The 14,593-nt window shown below is 34.3% G+C and overlaps 2 protein-coding genes and 1 pseudogene across 6 annotated transcripts in view; 2 read left to right on the forward strand and 1 right to left on the reverse strand.

Annotated features, from left to right (window-relative positions):
* Window positions 1-14,593, reverse strand: part of Erbb4 (erb-b2 receptor tyrosine kinase 4) — a 1,062,955-nt gene that overhangs the window by 322,362 nt on the left and 726,000 nt on the right. For all 5 annotated transcript variants that reach the window (XM_047545016.1, XM_047545015.1, XM_047545020.1 and 2 more), the window contains exon 4: window positions 13,654-13,788. In XM_047545016.1, the coding sequence (XP_047400972.1) occupies window positions 13,654-13,788 (135 nt within the window). The remainder of the gene's footprint in view (window positions 1-13,653; window positions 13,789-14,593) is intronic.
* Window positions 1,899-2,029, forward strand: LOC124981607 (uncharacterized; annotated as a pseudogene).
* LOC124981330 (max-like protein X) overlaps window positions 14,302-14,593 on the forward strand; it is a 69,745-nt gene continuing 69,453 nt past the window's right edge. Inside the window, 1 exon segment of the mRNA XM_047547632.1 lies at window positions 14,302-14,393. Coding sequence (XP_047403588.1) covers window positions 14,302-14,393 — 92 coding nt within the window.

The following is a 14,593-nucleotide window of genomic DNA, read 5'->3' on the forward strand; positions in this document are numbered from 1 at the left end:
TGCACATGTGTATGTGCGTGTGTGTGTGCGCACATATGTGTATGTGTGTAGGAGGCAGGACACTTTGATGGGATGAAAGGGTTAGGGAGACAGAATGTTTGAGAGTGTGAGGAAGAAAAATTGTGGATATTCCTATAATTGTTATCTTTGTCCTTCTCAGTCCTCAGTGCTTGAGAACCAATGTATTAACTCCATTTCCCCATGAGCATAAAGGAATGGCTATAACCCATGTGCAGGGGAGTCTCCATGAGCTACCTATTTTCATCCACTTGACAGATCCAAGAATAGATTTATCTCCTCTGCTCTATGAATTAAGAAGTAAAGAATGTTATCATGAGGAAACTGAGATGGACGAAATTATTACAAGTTCCTTAAAGGAAAGAGCCAGTTCTTCTTACAGTTTCTAACAGTGCTTAAAACACAATAGACTTCTCAGATTGAATAAAGCAACATTTCTTCTAAGAGGCCCATATTTTCACACCATAGCACTAACAATAGCTTCTTCAACCCTGAGTAAATTTTGAAAGGTCTTATAATGTCTGTGGTTTGGGACTTTATAATTATGGCTGGGGCCATTAATCTTGGAGCCTCCCTTTTTTATTATATCTGAGATTGAGACTGAGTTTCTGTTACAGATTGCTGGCCTGTAGCAGCTAGTTGTGGAGATGAGACATCTCTGAGACAGATAACAAAGAAAAATGGGTAACAAATGGCAAAAGATTAGGTGACTCTATGGCACTATATTAAACAAACTCTTCTGAGGTATGGCAGCCAGAAGTCTCATCTTGTGTTACTTCCATTTTTTTCCTCTCCTTCCTTTTCTCTCTCTCTCTTTTTGTGTGTGCATATGTGTAACTCTAAGTCTTCACACTTAAAATAAAACCAATCAACATTAACAAATAGGAGCACATTTCTAAAATGCTGCTGTAAGCCTGAGGAATGAAAATGTGATTTTAACACTGATGGAGGTTAAAAGTAATTGACCCAAAAGGAATTATAGTAAATAATAAGTCAAAAATTCCGAGGTATAGAATGTTTTTATTAATTCAACTTTGAAGTTCATACACAAAAACCAAACTTCAATGATAATGGATTTATAATATATTTTTATAACCCAATTCCATCAACAAGCTATTTCAGTGGAATTTCTTCTAGATGTACAAGTAGACTGACCTCAAAATTAAATTATCATTTATAAGAAAAAAGAGAGTGTGCAAATCACTGCATATACATTTGTTGTATTCTATTGCAAACTATTTATGATTAAATATCAGTCCAACTGCCTATCGTTCAGCATACTTTTCTGAAAAGTACTTTTGTCTTGCAATTGTCCAACATGAAAGTTCTTCAGATAGAATCAAAATCCTTGTCAGCTAACAAATTAAAGTATTAATCATAGCTTAGACATATTGAAAAGTTGTTATATGTGAAGTATGGTTTTAGGCAATCCATTTCTCATGGTATCCTTTGAAGGAAAACCCTACTATAGGTTGTGAAAACGAGGCCAAATATGTTTAATAACTTGCACAATATTACCCAGTAAGTAAAAATCCTGGGAGAGGAGCCCATGCATATTAGCTCTAGAGATAACACTCTTAACCAATACAACCAAGTATCTAACTTATGCTAAAAAGATCCAGCAATGGTGCAGTATTTGGGAAAAAGAAGGACTGAACACCCAAAACAGATTATAACACACATAGGAAAATAAGCTTAATGTCACAGTAAGACCTGGTTTGTGTTGGGATTAGTGCAAATACTACAGTTCATTGGATTTTTGAAAGGCAGGAAACTCTTAGGCAAGGATGTTGAATGAGACACTGATTCAAGTTACTTAGGGAATGATTTACATAGCATTTGAAAGATGATTTGGGGTTTCTTGTCAAAATCTTTAATGTAGCTTTGTGCAGTGGCAGTATCGTAGCCAATGAGGTTTATCCGAGGCGCGATTATTGCTAATTGAAAACTTAAAAAAAAAATCTTTAATGTGTGTGATGCATGAGCAGAATTTATCCAATGACGATGGGCAGAGTGGACAGTGCCCCAGGTGCATGGTGGGAACATGAAAGACATTGTCCCTCTCCAACTCACTGCCTATGCTCATGAACAAGTAGGTGCATATGGTTACCAAGGATGATGGAAAGTTAAGAAAAGGCAGAAGAATATTTAGGATAGGACACAGAATGGTAATATTTTTATAGGAGGAACAGATTTCAATTATAAAGACTTAAAATAATAAAAACTAACATTTGTAAAACAGTTCTAATGCGGAAGGCACTATTTCAAATATTTTAATAATTTCCCCAACTTATTCTCATGTGAGAAAAATGAGGAACAGAGGAGTAAAGCAACTGTAGACAGAGACCCACATTGTCTGCTTAAGCTGAACCCAGAGTTTGCTCTCAGTCACTAGGGTGCCCGTAAAGCAAAAATTGAGGAGTCACTGTGCAGAGGTGAAGATTCAGGGGCTTTGCCTTGGAACAGGGTCAGGTAAACTGTTTCAGTAGGAAGGATAAGGACCAGAAAGAAAAACAGTGATGTCTAATTTTTCTGTGTTTATGATTACACATATGCATATTTAAAAAGTATTCAAAAGTGCCGTACTCTTACTCTGAATCTGTTATCAATAAAACAATGTTTTTCTTTCTTTTTTTTTTTAAAAAAAGTCTGGATCCATTACATGTACTAATAAAAATGATTTGCTCTTTCATAGAATGTCATAAAACTTCATGATATTAATTTATCTTCCACTACAGAACCAAAGCAGACAGATACCTGTCAAGTAAACAGTTAACTATAAGTACCCTTAGACACTTATTTGATTTAAAATAAATAGCAAGTCTTTTCACTAAAATGTAATATTTAAAATTATACAGCTTAATGAAATTTAAAAATGGAGAAGTGATGCTTATTCAACACTGCATTGTCTTTAAAATTTTTTAGATTTATCATTGGTGTTTTCTTAGCAAAGTCAATCTCTTTATTCTGGAAAACATACTTTGGCATATAATTTAGGTAACTAGTTGAATGCTGTATTGTAGTTCTTAAGTATAGAGTTTGAATTGATTCTATAGAAAATATTTTTGAATAAACAACCTAGATCAAAATCTTTGTTCAATAAAATGAGAAGGGATAGGAGAATAAAAGTGGTTGATCAGAGGACCTACTTTTGAGATGGCTTTTCCTTTGTGCATTTTTTATTCAAGCATTTGTAATTCTTTTATGTATTTCCCTTACTTGTATTTTAAGAATTTTAAGAGAAATGTCACTGCATAATTTTCTCCCTATTTTTTCTTCCTTACTTAAAAGAGCACCTACAATTGGCAAAAGAATCACCTTTAAATAGAACATAATTTGTTCTTGCCAGGCAGCAAAGAATTGAATTGAAGTTGCGTACAGCTGCTTGCAAGCATCTAGGCTTGAATGATTGCTAAGTTGGTTAGCAGCTTGATCCCCATATTCATTGTCCCCAAGCTCTGGGCAGATATACCACACCCATGACCCTCACCCCAGGAAACCAACCGTTTCTCCCCACCTCTGCTGCACATCTTGAAATAAGCATGGTTCAGTGAGAGGACACCAATAGCAGAGGGAGACTCACACAAAACTTCTTAGCAAATGTTATGAAAAGGGAAACCTGCATGACTACACTAAATTTATATTTCATTTATATGTAATCATCTTCCTTTTGCTTCTTTGCTTTCTTCAAGTGTGAGGAGTTGGAGAAAAAAAAAAGGGAAATAGGGCTCTTTAAATATTACTTAATTGGGAAATGTATTCTATGAAGCCACTTTCACTAGTAAATAAGGATGAAAGTGTGCATGTAACAAAATCTGTGAGTGATGGCTACAGAGCAGGACAGGCCATGATCACTCTTGCCCATTACAGAGAAAACGAATCAGAGAGAAACAGAAGAGGGTAGATCTGAGCAGTCATGTAATTGTCGTTCAATTTATTCAGTTGTTGCCAACAACAAATATACAATCAAGGCTTTATATTTTTAAAAAATCAACTATGGAGTGCTTTGTAAAACTCTCCACATTAATTAGATAGGTACTAAGTAATTGAATCAATATGCAATATTATTCAGTAAAGATATTTCTTGCTTTGATTAAATGTAACTCAGTTTTATTAATCTAGCATTTCAACCTCTTTCAGGCTTAGGATTCCTTGCAAATCCTCATATAACAGGATGATTTAAAGCTGTATATTAGAGTGTGTATTTTCAAAAATTGGAATGTTACTACATGTTTCTTAAAGCAAATCACATTGATGTCCCTTATTTTATAGTTCGTGACACAAAATATTTTGAAATTAAAACATGTTCAAAGTGAAGTTAATCATATTTTATATTTAGTATTAAAGGAAATGTGCAATATAGAGTTGTTCAGGACAAGGAAGGGTAACGAGAAAAGAGTTTTTAAGTTCCCAAAATCTTCAATTCTAATTTAGAAGCTCACATTATAAAAAAAAAAAAAATTAGAATTTTCTACTTCAAAGAAAAGCTGATTTTTCTGATTACTTGGTCTACTCTAACAGTGCAAAAATCTTTTTCATAATATTAGTGAATGTTAGTTGAATCATCATATATATTTTTCAATTAAAATTCACTTTTATTAGTGAACAAGCTTATTAAAATTAACTTTGAATTTCAGAGGAATAATAAAATCTAAAGGCTGTCTTCACATGGACAAATGAGCCCCAGAAAGCCATTATTTCACAAAACCTCCATGTCTTCTCCTTTCACTGGACATGAGCACATGTGCTATCACTAGAAACTGCAAACTGCTGAGGTTTGTAGAGACTCTAAATGGGGTTCTTAATACTTACCTTACAATATGTGAGAATCAGAGAAATAGAGTTCTTAAAGTACGGGTGATAGACTATGCCCAGGCCTTCACAGGCACTGAAAGGCATGCTATTGTTATTTTTGAAATTAGTGACATAGATATTTCATATAACAATTGTACACATTATTTAAGAAGACTCGTGGATTTGGTAGTTGACTCATTTGTAGCAAGTTCATATGTTCCACATCAGCATATGGCCAGCATTTTGTACATCATAATAGGCTTTGCTAATCCATTTACCAGCACAGAAATCCTAGTCTAGGCCTGTGTTGTGTTAATCGATAAAAGAACTTTGAGGACAGTGAAATTTCCATCCCTAACCAAAATTCATTCAGGCAGAATCTTTCAGAGTGGATTCTGATGCATTCCCAAGTTTGGAAGTGTTAATTGCCAGTAGTTAGCTGAGGACATAAGGAACCTTGTTCTTGTTTGGTACTACACCATGCTTAGACAGCATCCCTGCTGGTCACTTTATGTTAAAATAATTTCTCTTCCAACAACAAGTAGTCATGAAGATTTAATGTTACTAGGGTGGCAACTGAATTCAAAAATACTTGGAAGTGCAATTTTTCCATTTCCAGAGCTCAAGCAATATGCTCAGGGGTACAGAGGAGTTAAATCTTTGAGCAAAGATTTTTGTTATTCTGAAAGGGTCCATTACCTAATGATTTTTTGTGAAACAGAAGCAAACTCTACCATTATTCTTAAGGAAACCTTGAATGCAAAAGTTAACATTCATGCAGAGGCTAAGTATACCATTTAATAGTTAAAATGAAAAATGTTACAGAATATGACCCTGAAGAGTCAGATATTTTTCCTTTATAAATTTTGAGCTAAACTTCCCTGTTCCTAAAGAGGTTTTTCTTTCTCAAAATGTGCGCATGTGCCTGTGTGTGTGTGTGTGTGTGTTCTATTCAGCAATTGCTCACAAGAGACCAGTTGCTATAGTCAGTTCACACCATGTTTGTACATAAGCCAAATCTTTTCTTTGGATCATCATAGAAATGATATACAACTAGATTAGGCATAGGCTAGAATTATCTCTATCAGACTATTTATATTCAGACATGTCTAAAATTTATAGAGTCAATAGTCAGATTTCCTGAAATTTTGAGACCTCTTGTTATATTAAATTAAATAAACCAACTAAAACAAAGATAACATATAATCAAAATTCATTAGGTCCTATTAGCTTTCTATTTTACTATTACTTATGTGATTAAGTTAACTAATAAATCTTGGATCTTTGTGGTGAAACTATCACATACACAGTGTGTTATGTGAGAATCTCTTCCAAAATCCATACAGATATCTATACAGGGAGGATGTTAAGATGTTTACTATGGAAATCAATCAACTATGAATTGGGGACTTTTCCCTGCTATTTGTTGGAGAGTACTTACTAACCATTTACCAGCATACTACTGACAAAGTGTAATTTGAGACTAAAGAATCTGTGCTTTGGAAATGCATCAATGAGACTCATCTAAGGGATCCAGGACATATTTGTGTCTGGTGAACACTTCTTTATGTAACAAATTTATGTTTCCAATAATTCAGAAACAGAACACAAAAATGAACTTTGGCCTGAAAAGGAGGGAAAATAACCTAAAGGAAAAGAAAGGAGTTGGTCCTTTAGGTCTTAAAATGACCAGAGGGTCTTTAGAATTCAGGGATAGCTTCACCTGAGAGACACAGGCAGGAACATTTGGGCCATTCTTATTATTAATAAAGTCATGTTAATAACTAGTCTCATTTATATTTTGAAAGAATCAGGTACAGAGGGTCCTAGAACAGATGAGGGAGAGCCTACCACAGAGTGACAACTGGAGTCTTGGTGAAAAAGGATGGAGGCTAGCAGTAAGAGGGTAAGGCCAGAGTGGGAAGCCTGTGGGATTTCTTGCAGATTAGAGGTGAGTTATTTGTAAAAGAGAAGGGGATAATCACGAGATTTTGAGGCCAATGTGTGAATATATGTGTGTAGACATTTAGGTAAAAGGCTTATTTTTATGTATTTATTGTATGCAATTGTATTTGTTTTGATATGTTTACCTGTATGTAGTCATACATACAATTATTTGCAATGATACAGCATGCAACACATGAGGGCTAAGCCAAGTTCAGAAAGGTCTATCGTATGAGACAGTTGTGTGCTGTCTCTCTTGGAGATGAAGCTAATTATTGCTGAGACATAGCCCATCACTTTCCAAAAAGCAGGGATTACACTTTAAATTTACATATAAATATACTATTCGATGAAAAAGTTGATTGAGAAGAACCTATTACATATGATCAAGATATGAATCTGTCTTGAAAATTTGTTCAAAAATGAAAAAATGCACTTTCATCCCTATGTACTGAGTAAGGAGAAAACCAGGTACACTGAGTTTACTCTGGCAGTGTTATTAAATGAAGGTTTATTCACAGACTGAATTTTGGCTGACCTAGCAGTCTTCACCCTGAAAATATAGCAAGAAGGACCCTCTCTGGTATGGGTTGAATACAAGTCCTTACTTTATCATTAACAGCATTAAAAATAGAATTAATATTAATATATTATTTTTTAAAATACATTCCTGAATTCTGCTGATTCTGCTTGCTAATATTTTGTTTAGAATAATTGCACTAGCATTCATATGCAACTCTTTGTTTTATTAAATCAAGTTCATGAAGAAACTATTTTACAGGCCTTTACAAAAATCTACCTTTTAGATTCATATGAATTCATTTATTCTTTCCAGTTTTTCACATTTTCTATTTCCCTAATTTAAGGATTTATTTTAAAAATATTTTAAAAACAGTATGTGATTTGATTCCATGTATATATTTACATAAAATTAGATATGTATGAGACACAAAAACTGAAGCTGTACTGAAAGGCACTGTGGGTTCATCTCATTGCTAATTTTTTTAAACCTTTACTAAACTTAGAAAACTTAGTCCAAGCTTAGAAAAGTATTTGTTTTATGTAAATATTTTAATAATGAAGTAGTAACAAAAGTTGATAAGGGAGCAAATTAAGTTAATTCTACTCTTTTTTAAGACTTAATTCTGTACTAGTTTAAGAAAGATATATATATATGTATATGTATATACATATATGATAAAACATTCAATATTAGATTAGTTAAGCTGGGCAACTTTTAATACATGTTCAAGTTATTAAAATAAAAGCACAGTTTTTAAAAGGGGTGGGGGTTGTGGGGAGTGAGAGAAGAATGAAGGAACTTTGGATTATGTAGAAGGAAATGAGAGGGGGGTATGAAAAATGGTGGAATGAGACAGACATCATGACCCTATGTACATGTATGATTACATGAATGGTATGAATCTACATCATGTACAACCATGGAAATGAAATGATGTACCCCATTTGTGTACAATGAATCAAAATGTAGTCTGTAAAAATTTTTTTTAAAAAGCTAATGATTTTAATGCAGGTGGAACATCTGTTTTAAAGAAATGATCAGTCCTAGAACTGTGCTTGTGAATATGATGCTATTTATGAATGGGCCAATTCCCAGTCCTACCTCAGTCACTGGTTGGTATTTGGTTTGAGAAAACAGTTTAGATGTGTAGTACATTCTGTGGAATCCACAGAAAAGGCCTGTGGAACCTGGATCATCTAAGGTCTGTTCGTTTCAGTGCATTGGTGAGATAAAGTTATGAGATACCACCTTATGGTTACCAAAGCTCCTAAGCCAGAAATATTCAATGTTAGCTAAAGAATATGTAATGGAAACAGAACTGTCATATTCTAACAACATTTCTGTCTATATGTGGTCAATTCATAAGAATATAAACCATAATCAGAAGGCCTTTTATTCCTATACTGTAAGAAACCACTCTTTGACTTTGACACATGTTAACTCACTTTGTTGCTCCTAACACTATGAAGTGGCTATAAAAGCTCCTGCCCGGGAGTGTTGACTTTTCAGGCTGTAACATGGTTTATGACCAAGACTTAATCTGGTGGGCCTCCTGGGGAAAGCTTTCCTCCCCAGTTAGCCAGACTCAGTGCCCAGGCAGTGTATCCTGGTCTCTCTAAAGGGAGTTGCAGACAAAGACTTCAGGGTCCATGGCCAGACACATTCTCATGCACAGCAACATGCCTAGCCCAGGGGCCCTTTACAGTGGGCGCTTTATGAAGGACTTTCACAGAGGCCTTCCTCCTGCACTTTTCCTGAAATGTCCTCAGAAGGACAAGACTAGGAGGAGGTGGTGGTATCTCTGGTTTAGCTTCTTGCTTACTCTATCATGTTAAGGGTTAAAAGCTTCACTGTCACCTCATGTGGGCTTGTCCTAGTTGACCACTCCTTTGTGGCAGCTCAGCCCTGGCTCAGCTCAGCTCTCCACACTCTCGCATATGGATGAGGAAACAGAAGTACTGGGAGAACAAATGTCTTGCCCCAGTTCAAAGAGCAAGACAGCAGCAGTGTCAGGTTTCAAACAAGGCAGTGTAGGTCTAAAATCTATTGTCTGAACTACACAATCTTCCCTGTTGAGAAATATCATTGTCTATTTTTCCATATTAATGTTCTGATAAATTCTATTTGCTTGATTTTTAGAGGGCAACTTACTTCCATCATTTTGATATTCTTGTGGTAATGGAGGTTGTTATTACAGTGTTGCAAGTAAATGAAACATCATTCACTGTATGATGACTACTCTTTGAAGGTTTAATTTATTAAGCCATATTTATGGACATGTGTAAGAATGTTAGAATGTGGCATCTTAATGGGACCAGGGTTGTATGTAAAAATACGATTAAAAAAAAAAACATGCGCATCTCCCTCACTCTCCTGAAGTTTGGGTTAAATACATTCTGGAAAATACAGCTTGTTTATTATTCCTAAATCACATATTTTTGAAGAAATAGTGTCATTTCAAATCATTTTGGTAGACATTTCAAATGCTTTCTTTATTGTTTTAACTCTACCCCAAACAAAAGTCAACAAAAAGTCAGGTTGATCTTAAGAAGATTGTTTTTGTATTAAGAATTAGTTCAGCACAAAAAGCATATATGAAGAAATAATTTTGCAATATTAATACTCAACTATTTTCAAATTCCTTACGTCAAAATTGTGTGATCTGTACATATTCTCAAGTATAACACATTCACCATAGCCAGATTGTGGAACCAACCTAGATGCCCTTCAGTTGATGAATGGATAAAGAAACTGTGGCATATATATACAATGGAATATTACTCTGCCATGAAGAATGATAAAATTATGGCATTTGCAGGCAAATGGATAAAATTGGAGTATATCATGCTAAGTGAGATAAGCCAATCTCAAAAAACTAAAGGACGAATGATCTCGCTGATAAGCGGATGAGGACATAAAAGGGGGGATGGGAGGGGTTAGCGTTAGGGTTAGGGTTAGGTTTAGGGTTAGGGATAAGGAGGGTGGTAAGAATGGAGGAAGGAAGGACTGTATAGAGGGAAAAGAGGGGTGGGAGGGGTGGGGGGGGAAGGAAAAAAAATTAACAGAATGAATCAAACAGCATTACCCTATGTAAATTTATGATTACACAAATGGTATGCCTTGACTCCATGTACAAATAGATAAACAACATGTATCCCATTTGTTTACAATAAATAAATAAATAAATAAATAAAATGAGAAATTTTTTAAAAAAGTATAACACATTAATGTCTCTTATTAAACACCAAAGGAAAAGCACACATTTTATTTGATAACTATTACACATGTGCATTGTAATATAAGTAGAACATAAATATAGAAATTTTGTAGCTCATTTCAGTATAAATTAAATTAAGTACCCAGATATAGATTGCCATTCATTGTCTCTGGTTTTACTTCTGACTCATTCTTTTTTATGTAAATGACAGATAAAAAAATGGATTCATATGACTTTCCTATTTATAAACTGTTATGGTTTGAACTTTTTGTCCTTCTCCAAATTCATGATGAACCTTAATCCCTAATATAACAGTGTTGGGAGGTGGTGCCCAATAGAAAGTGATGGGTGCTCTGTCCTCATGGATTAATGCTACCATAGCGCTAAAGGTTTGTGGGAGTGCGTTTTTCTTTTCCATTCTTCTGCCCTATGAGAAACAGCACTCATCCCTTCTGTATGATGGGGCCTTTCTGGGGCCATTTTGGAGTGAATACTAGCCTTTAGCAGATGAATTTCTTAGTCACTAGAATTGTCCCTAATAAATTATCAGTCTTATGTATTTTGTAACTATATGAACTAAAATATGAACTTATCTTTTATTTTTTTTTTCAGTAAATGTGTTATCCATCTAATATGTGCTATGACAGAGAAAAACACGATGTATTCAGTCTTGTTCACAAGGTGTTTCCATTTCAAAATGCAAGACCAAATGCCAGTTTTTATCTTTGGTCATTAAGGGACCTCAAGGGAAAAGACACCTAATCTAGCCTGGAGAAGGGAATGCTTCTTAGAGGAGATGACACCTGATAGATGACTTAAAGCAGACTATCTGGCAAAGATAAGAGAAAGGGAAGCACAAAGAAGTTGTGATTTCAACCCACAGAGTTGAAAAACAGGCAGGAATTTGCTGAAAATTCTAAGCCATTGGGCTTTGTTTAGACTTGACCTTATATTAATCACAGTGACAGGGTTTAAGACAGGGTCATGGTTAGATTTCACTGAACGGAGCTCTTTCAAACATTTTGTCAGGTGAATTGATCAGGATTGGAAGCAAGGAGAGTAATTAAGCACAGGAGCTCCTAACCAGGAGGCCTATGACCCCTTCAAGGGTTTTGTATAGAATTTAAGAGATCTTGAACTTGAATGGAGAAATGTTTCTATTTATTCATAATTTTGGTAAAAAAAATAAATGCCAGCTCAATCATTTTTATGAGTATAGTTCATTAATGTTAGGTATAGTTACATTGTCATACAATGGATCTCAAGAACTTTTTCATCTGGAAAATTGGAACTATATACCCATTCAAGAGCCGTTTCATTCACCCTTGCCTCCAGGCCCTAACAACTCATTCTACATTCGGTTTAAGTTTCACTACTCGAAATACAGTATTTGTCTTTTTGTGAATGGCTTATTTCCTTAGGCAGGATAAAGCTAATATTCAAAGTATAGCCAATTCATTATTATCAGTGTGGTGTCATGCAGTGCATATCATGTGTCAGCAAGTAGAACTACTATGTAAGCAATAAAACTTTGGTAACAATTGGTGGTTAATTTGCAAAGGACCATTGGTTATGAACTCACTTTGCATTCATAATTTTTGCACCTGCAATTATTTGCATGCAAAAAAAAAAGTACAGCCACAATTGCCTAATTATAGGCACAACCATCCAAATTAGCCTTCAAAAAAGAACAGCACAAAGAGATACCATCTGTGAAAGTACAGCAAACCCCTCAGACCTTTCCTGCTCCAAATCCTGTAAGGCTGATGGGCACATTTCCCTTTTGGCTTCTGTCTCAAGTTTTATTCTTGCCTGATCTCATTCATGCCTTACAGCAAGTCATTCTGATGAGCTAAGAGGAGTCCATGGGCCCTTCCTCTTATCTAACTGATATGCTTCCTCCCTCTCCAATATAAGGTCTACCCTAGTATGAGAAAACTGAAAACAGAAGCCCTTTCTGAAGGGCTTCATTTGCATTGTTAGTGCAAGGGGATTCAATTTTTTACTCACATGAATTTTACACAGAAGGTAACTTGAATACTGTAAAGACAAAATCTTTTACAAATTTCTACTTAAGGTGACAAGAAAATGATGTTACCCTACTTTTTCAAAGAAGGTTTTAGCCATTTATTAAAAACAGAGCTGTCAGTTTTCATCAATTATATTCATATTTCCACATTATATTATTAGGACCACCATAAAATTTAATAATTGTCCCTTGGAGTTTGATTTTCCAACAAAAGCAACATAACATAATCCGTATAGCAAATAATTATTGAACTATGTGGAGACAGTTATGATTTCAGGTGAGGAATATATAATAATCGCTGAGAAATTTAAAACCCAGGTTAATTCTTGATAAAGTTTCTGTTCTCATTCAAATGTCAGTAATAATAAATGTGGGAACAACATAGCCTGCATTATGAAAATGAAATAGATTCCAGAAAGAATAATTTGCAAAGGTTTTAATGACAGTGCAAATGTTACTTACTTATGATTTAGAATTGTTACATACTTTAAATCTGAGAAATCCTCTGTGATGTAAACAATATGCATTTTTAAATGGGGAATTAAGAAGATTATTAACCTAGGACAAAAATCAGAATGTAAATATGTTTCTTTTAGATGAAATCTATATTTATACTCATTGTACTGTGTGAAATTTTCATAAAGTATTAACATAAAGGCATTAGAGATAAATGAATGCTTGGGAATTCTAAAATCTTCACTAGATTTTTTTTTTTTTTTTTTGCTTGATAAACATGAATAGGAAGGTAAATTTTTATTCCACTACCTTTCACTCTGTGGTGGGAGTCATAGAAGTTGAAGCAGTAGTAGGCTAGTAGACATCAGCCTTAAAGTTTGTGGACAATGACAGCCATGTTTGGACACTGGAAATAAGACTCAATGATTCAGATTGTGCAATGAGGAACCATGGCAAGAGAATGAGAATTTGTGAAGGGAAACCATCATTGCAAAATAGAAAATTAATTAGAAGTAAAAGATTGACAACCATATGTTCTTATCATATATAAATGAATATTTCAATGGATGCAATCCAAGTTCAAAATATTATTAATGGCATGATAAAAATAAGTTGTTCATTTTCACACGACAGAAGAACATTTTGAGATATAAAATAGATAATGGTACTCACATCCTGAGCTTCCATTTGTTGATACCAGAGTCAAGTTAGAAGGCCATGGATTTCTAACAATATCTTGCCAATGAATGGTGTCTGCATAACAAAGGAATTTGTTCTGGTCTACGTAGACTCCACCATTTAGAATTTCTGTAGTGAATAAACAAAAAGATTTGTTGGCAAACTACTTGTTGATGAAAAATTAGTCAATAAAAATGGTTTACTCAGATATATTTTCAATGCTGAATTACAGCTATACTGTTAATCACCAAGATACTTCATAAAATGCTTCACTACATGATAGATGTTCATTACAGAAATTTGAAAAATGCAGAAAAAAGCAATAACCATTGAATCCTAACATTGAAAGAGAAACACTTTCAACATGTTGACATAGATATTATTAGTTTCTTTCTTGATTTTTCCCCCTGTAACTGGTTTAATAGTATATAATATTCATAATCTGTTAGTATGGTTTAATATTATATAGTTAAGAGTGACTGGTAATTTATTATGATTTCATATTATGCCGAGAATATAATATTCCAGAGTAAAAATTAAACATCAATTATTTAATTGATGCTTTCTTATCTTATCATTCAAAAGTTTATCTCTGATTAGTCTTTAAAAAAATTTCCACAAATGCCATACTAAGGCCATAGAATGCGAATCATCTCAAGACTTTTCATGCAAATCATCAACCGTTCCTTCCAAAAGATTGTTTTAGTAAATGTGACATTGCCTGGAGTCAGTCGGTAAGTAATTAGTCTGACATGGAAGTTAAAATTAATGCCTCTATCAAAACTATGTTCTTTGTCATCTCAAACTGAGTGAGTAGAATTGCTAATTATTCATTAGGAATAACACAAAGCAATATCTGCTAAAACCTCTCAGATACAGGGCTGGGATTGTAGCTCAGTGGTAGAACACTTGCCTAGCACATGTGAGGTACTGG

Source organism: Sciurus carolinensis, chromosome 3 (genome assembly GCF_902686445.1).
Source record: "Sciurus carolinensis chromosome 3, mSciCar1.2, whole genome shotgun sequence".
NCBI lineage: Eukaryota > Metazoa > Chordata > Mammalia > Rodentia > Sciuridae > Sciurus > Sciurus carolinensis.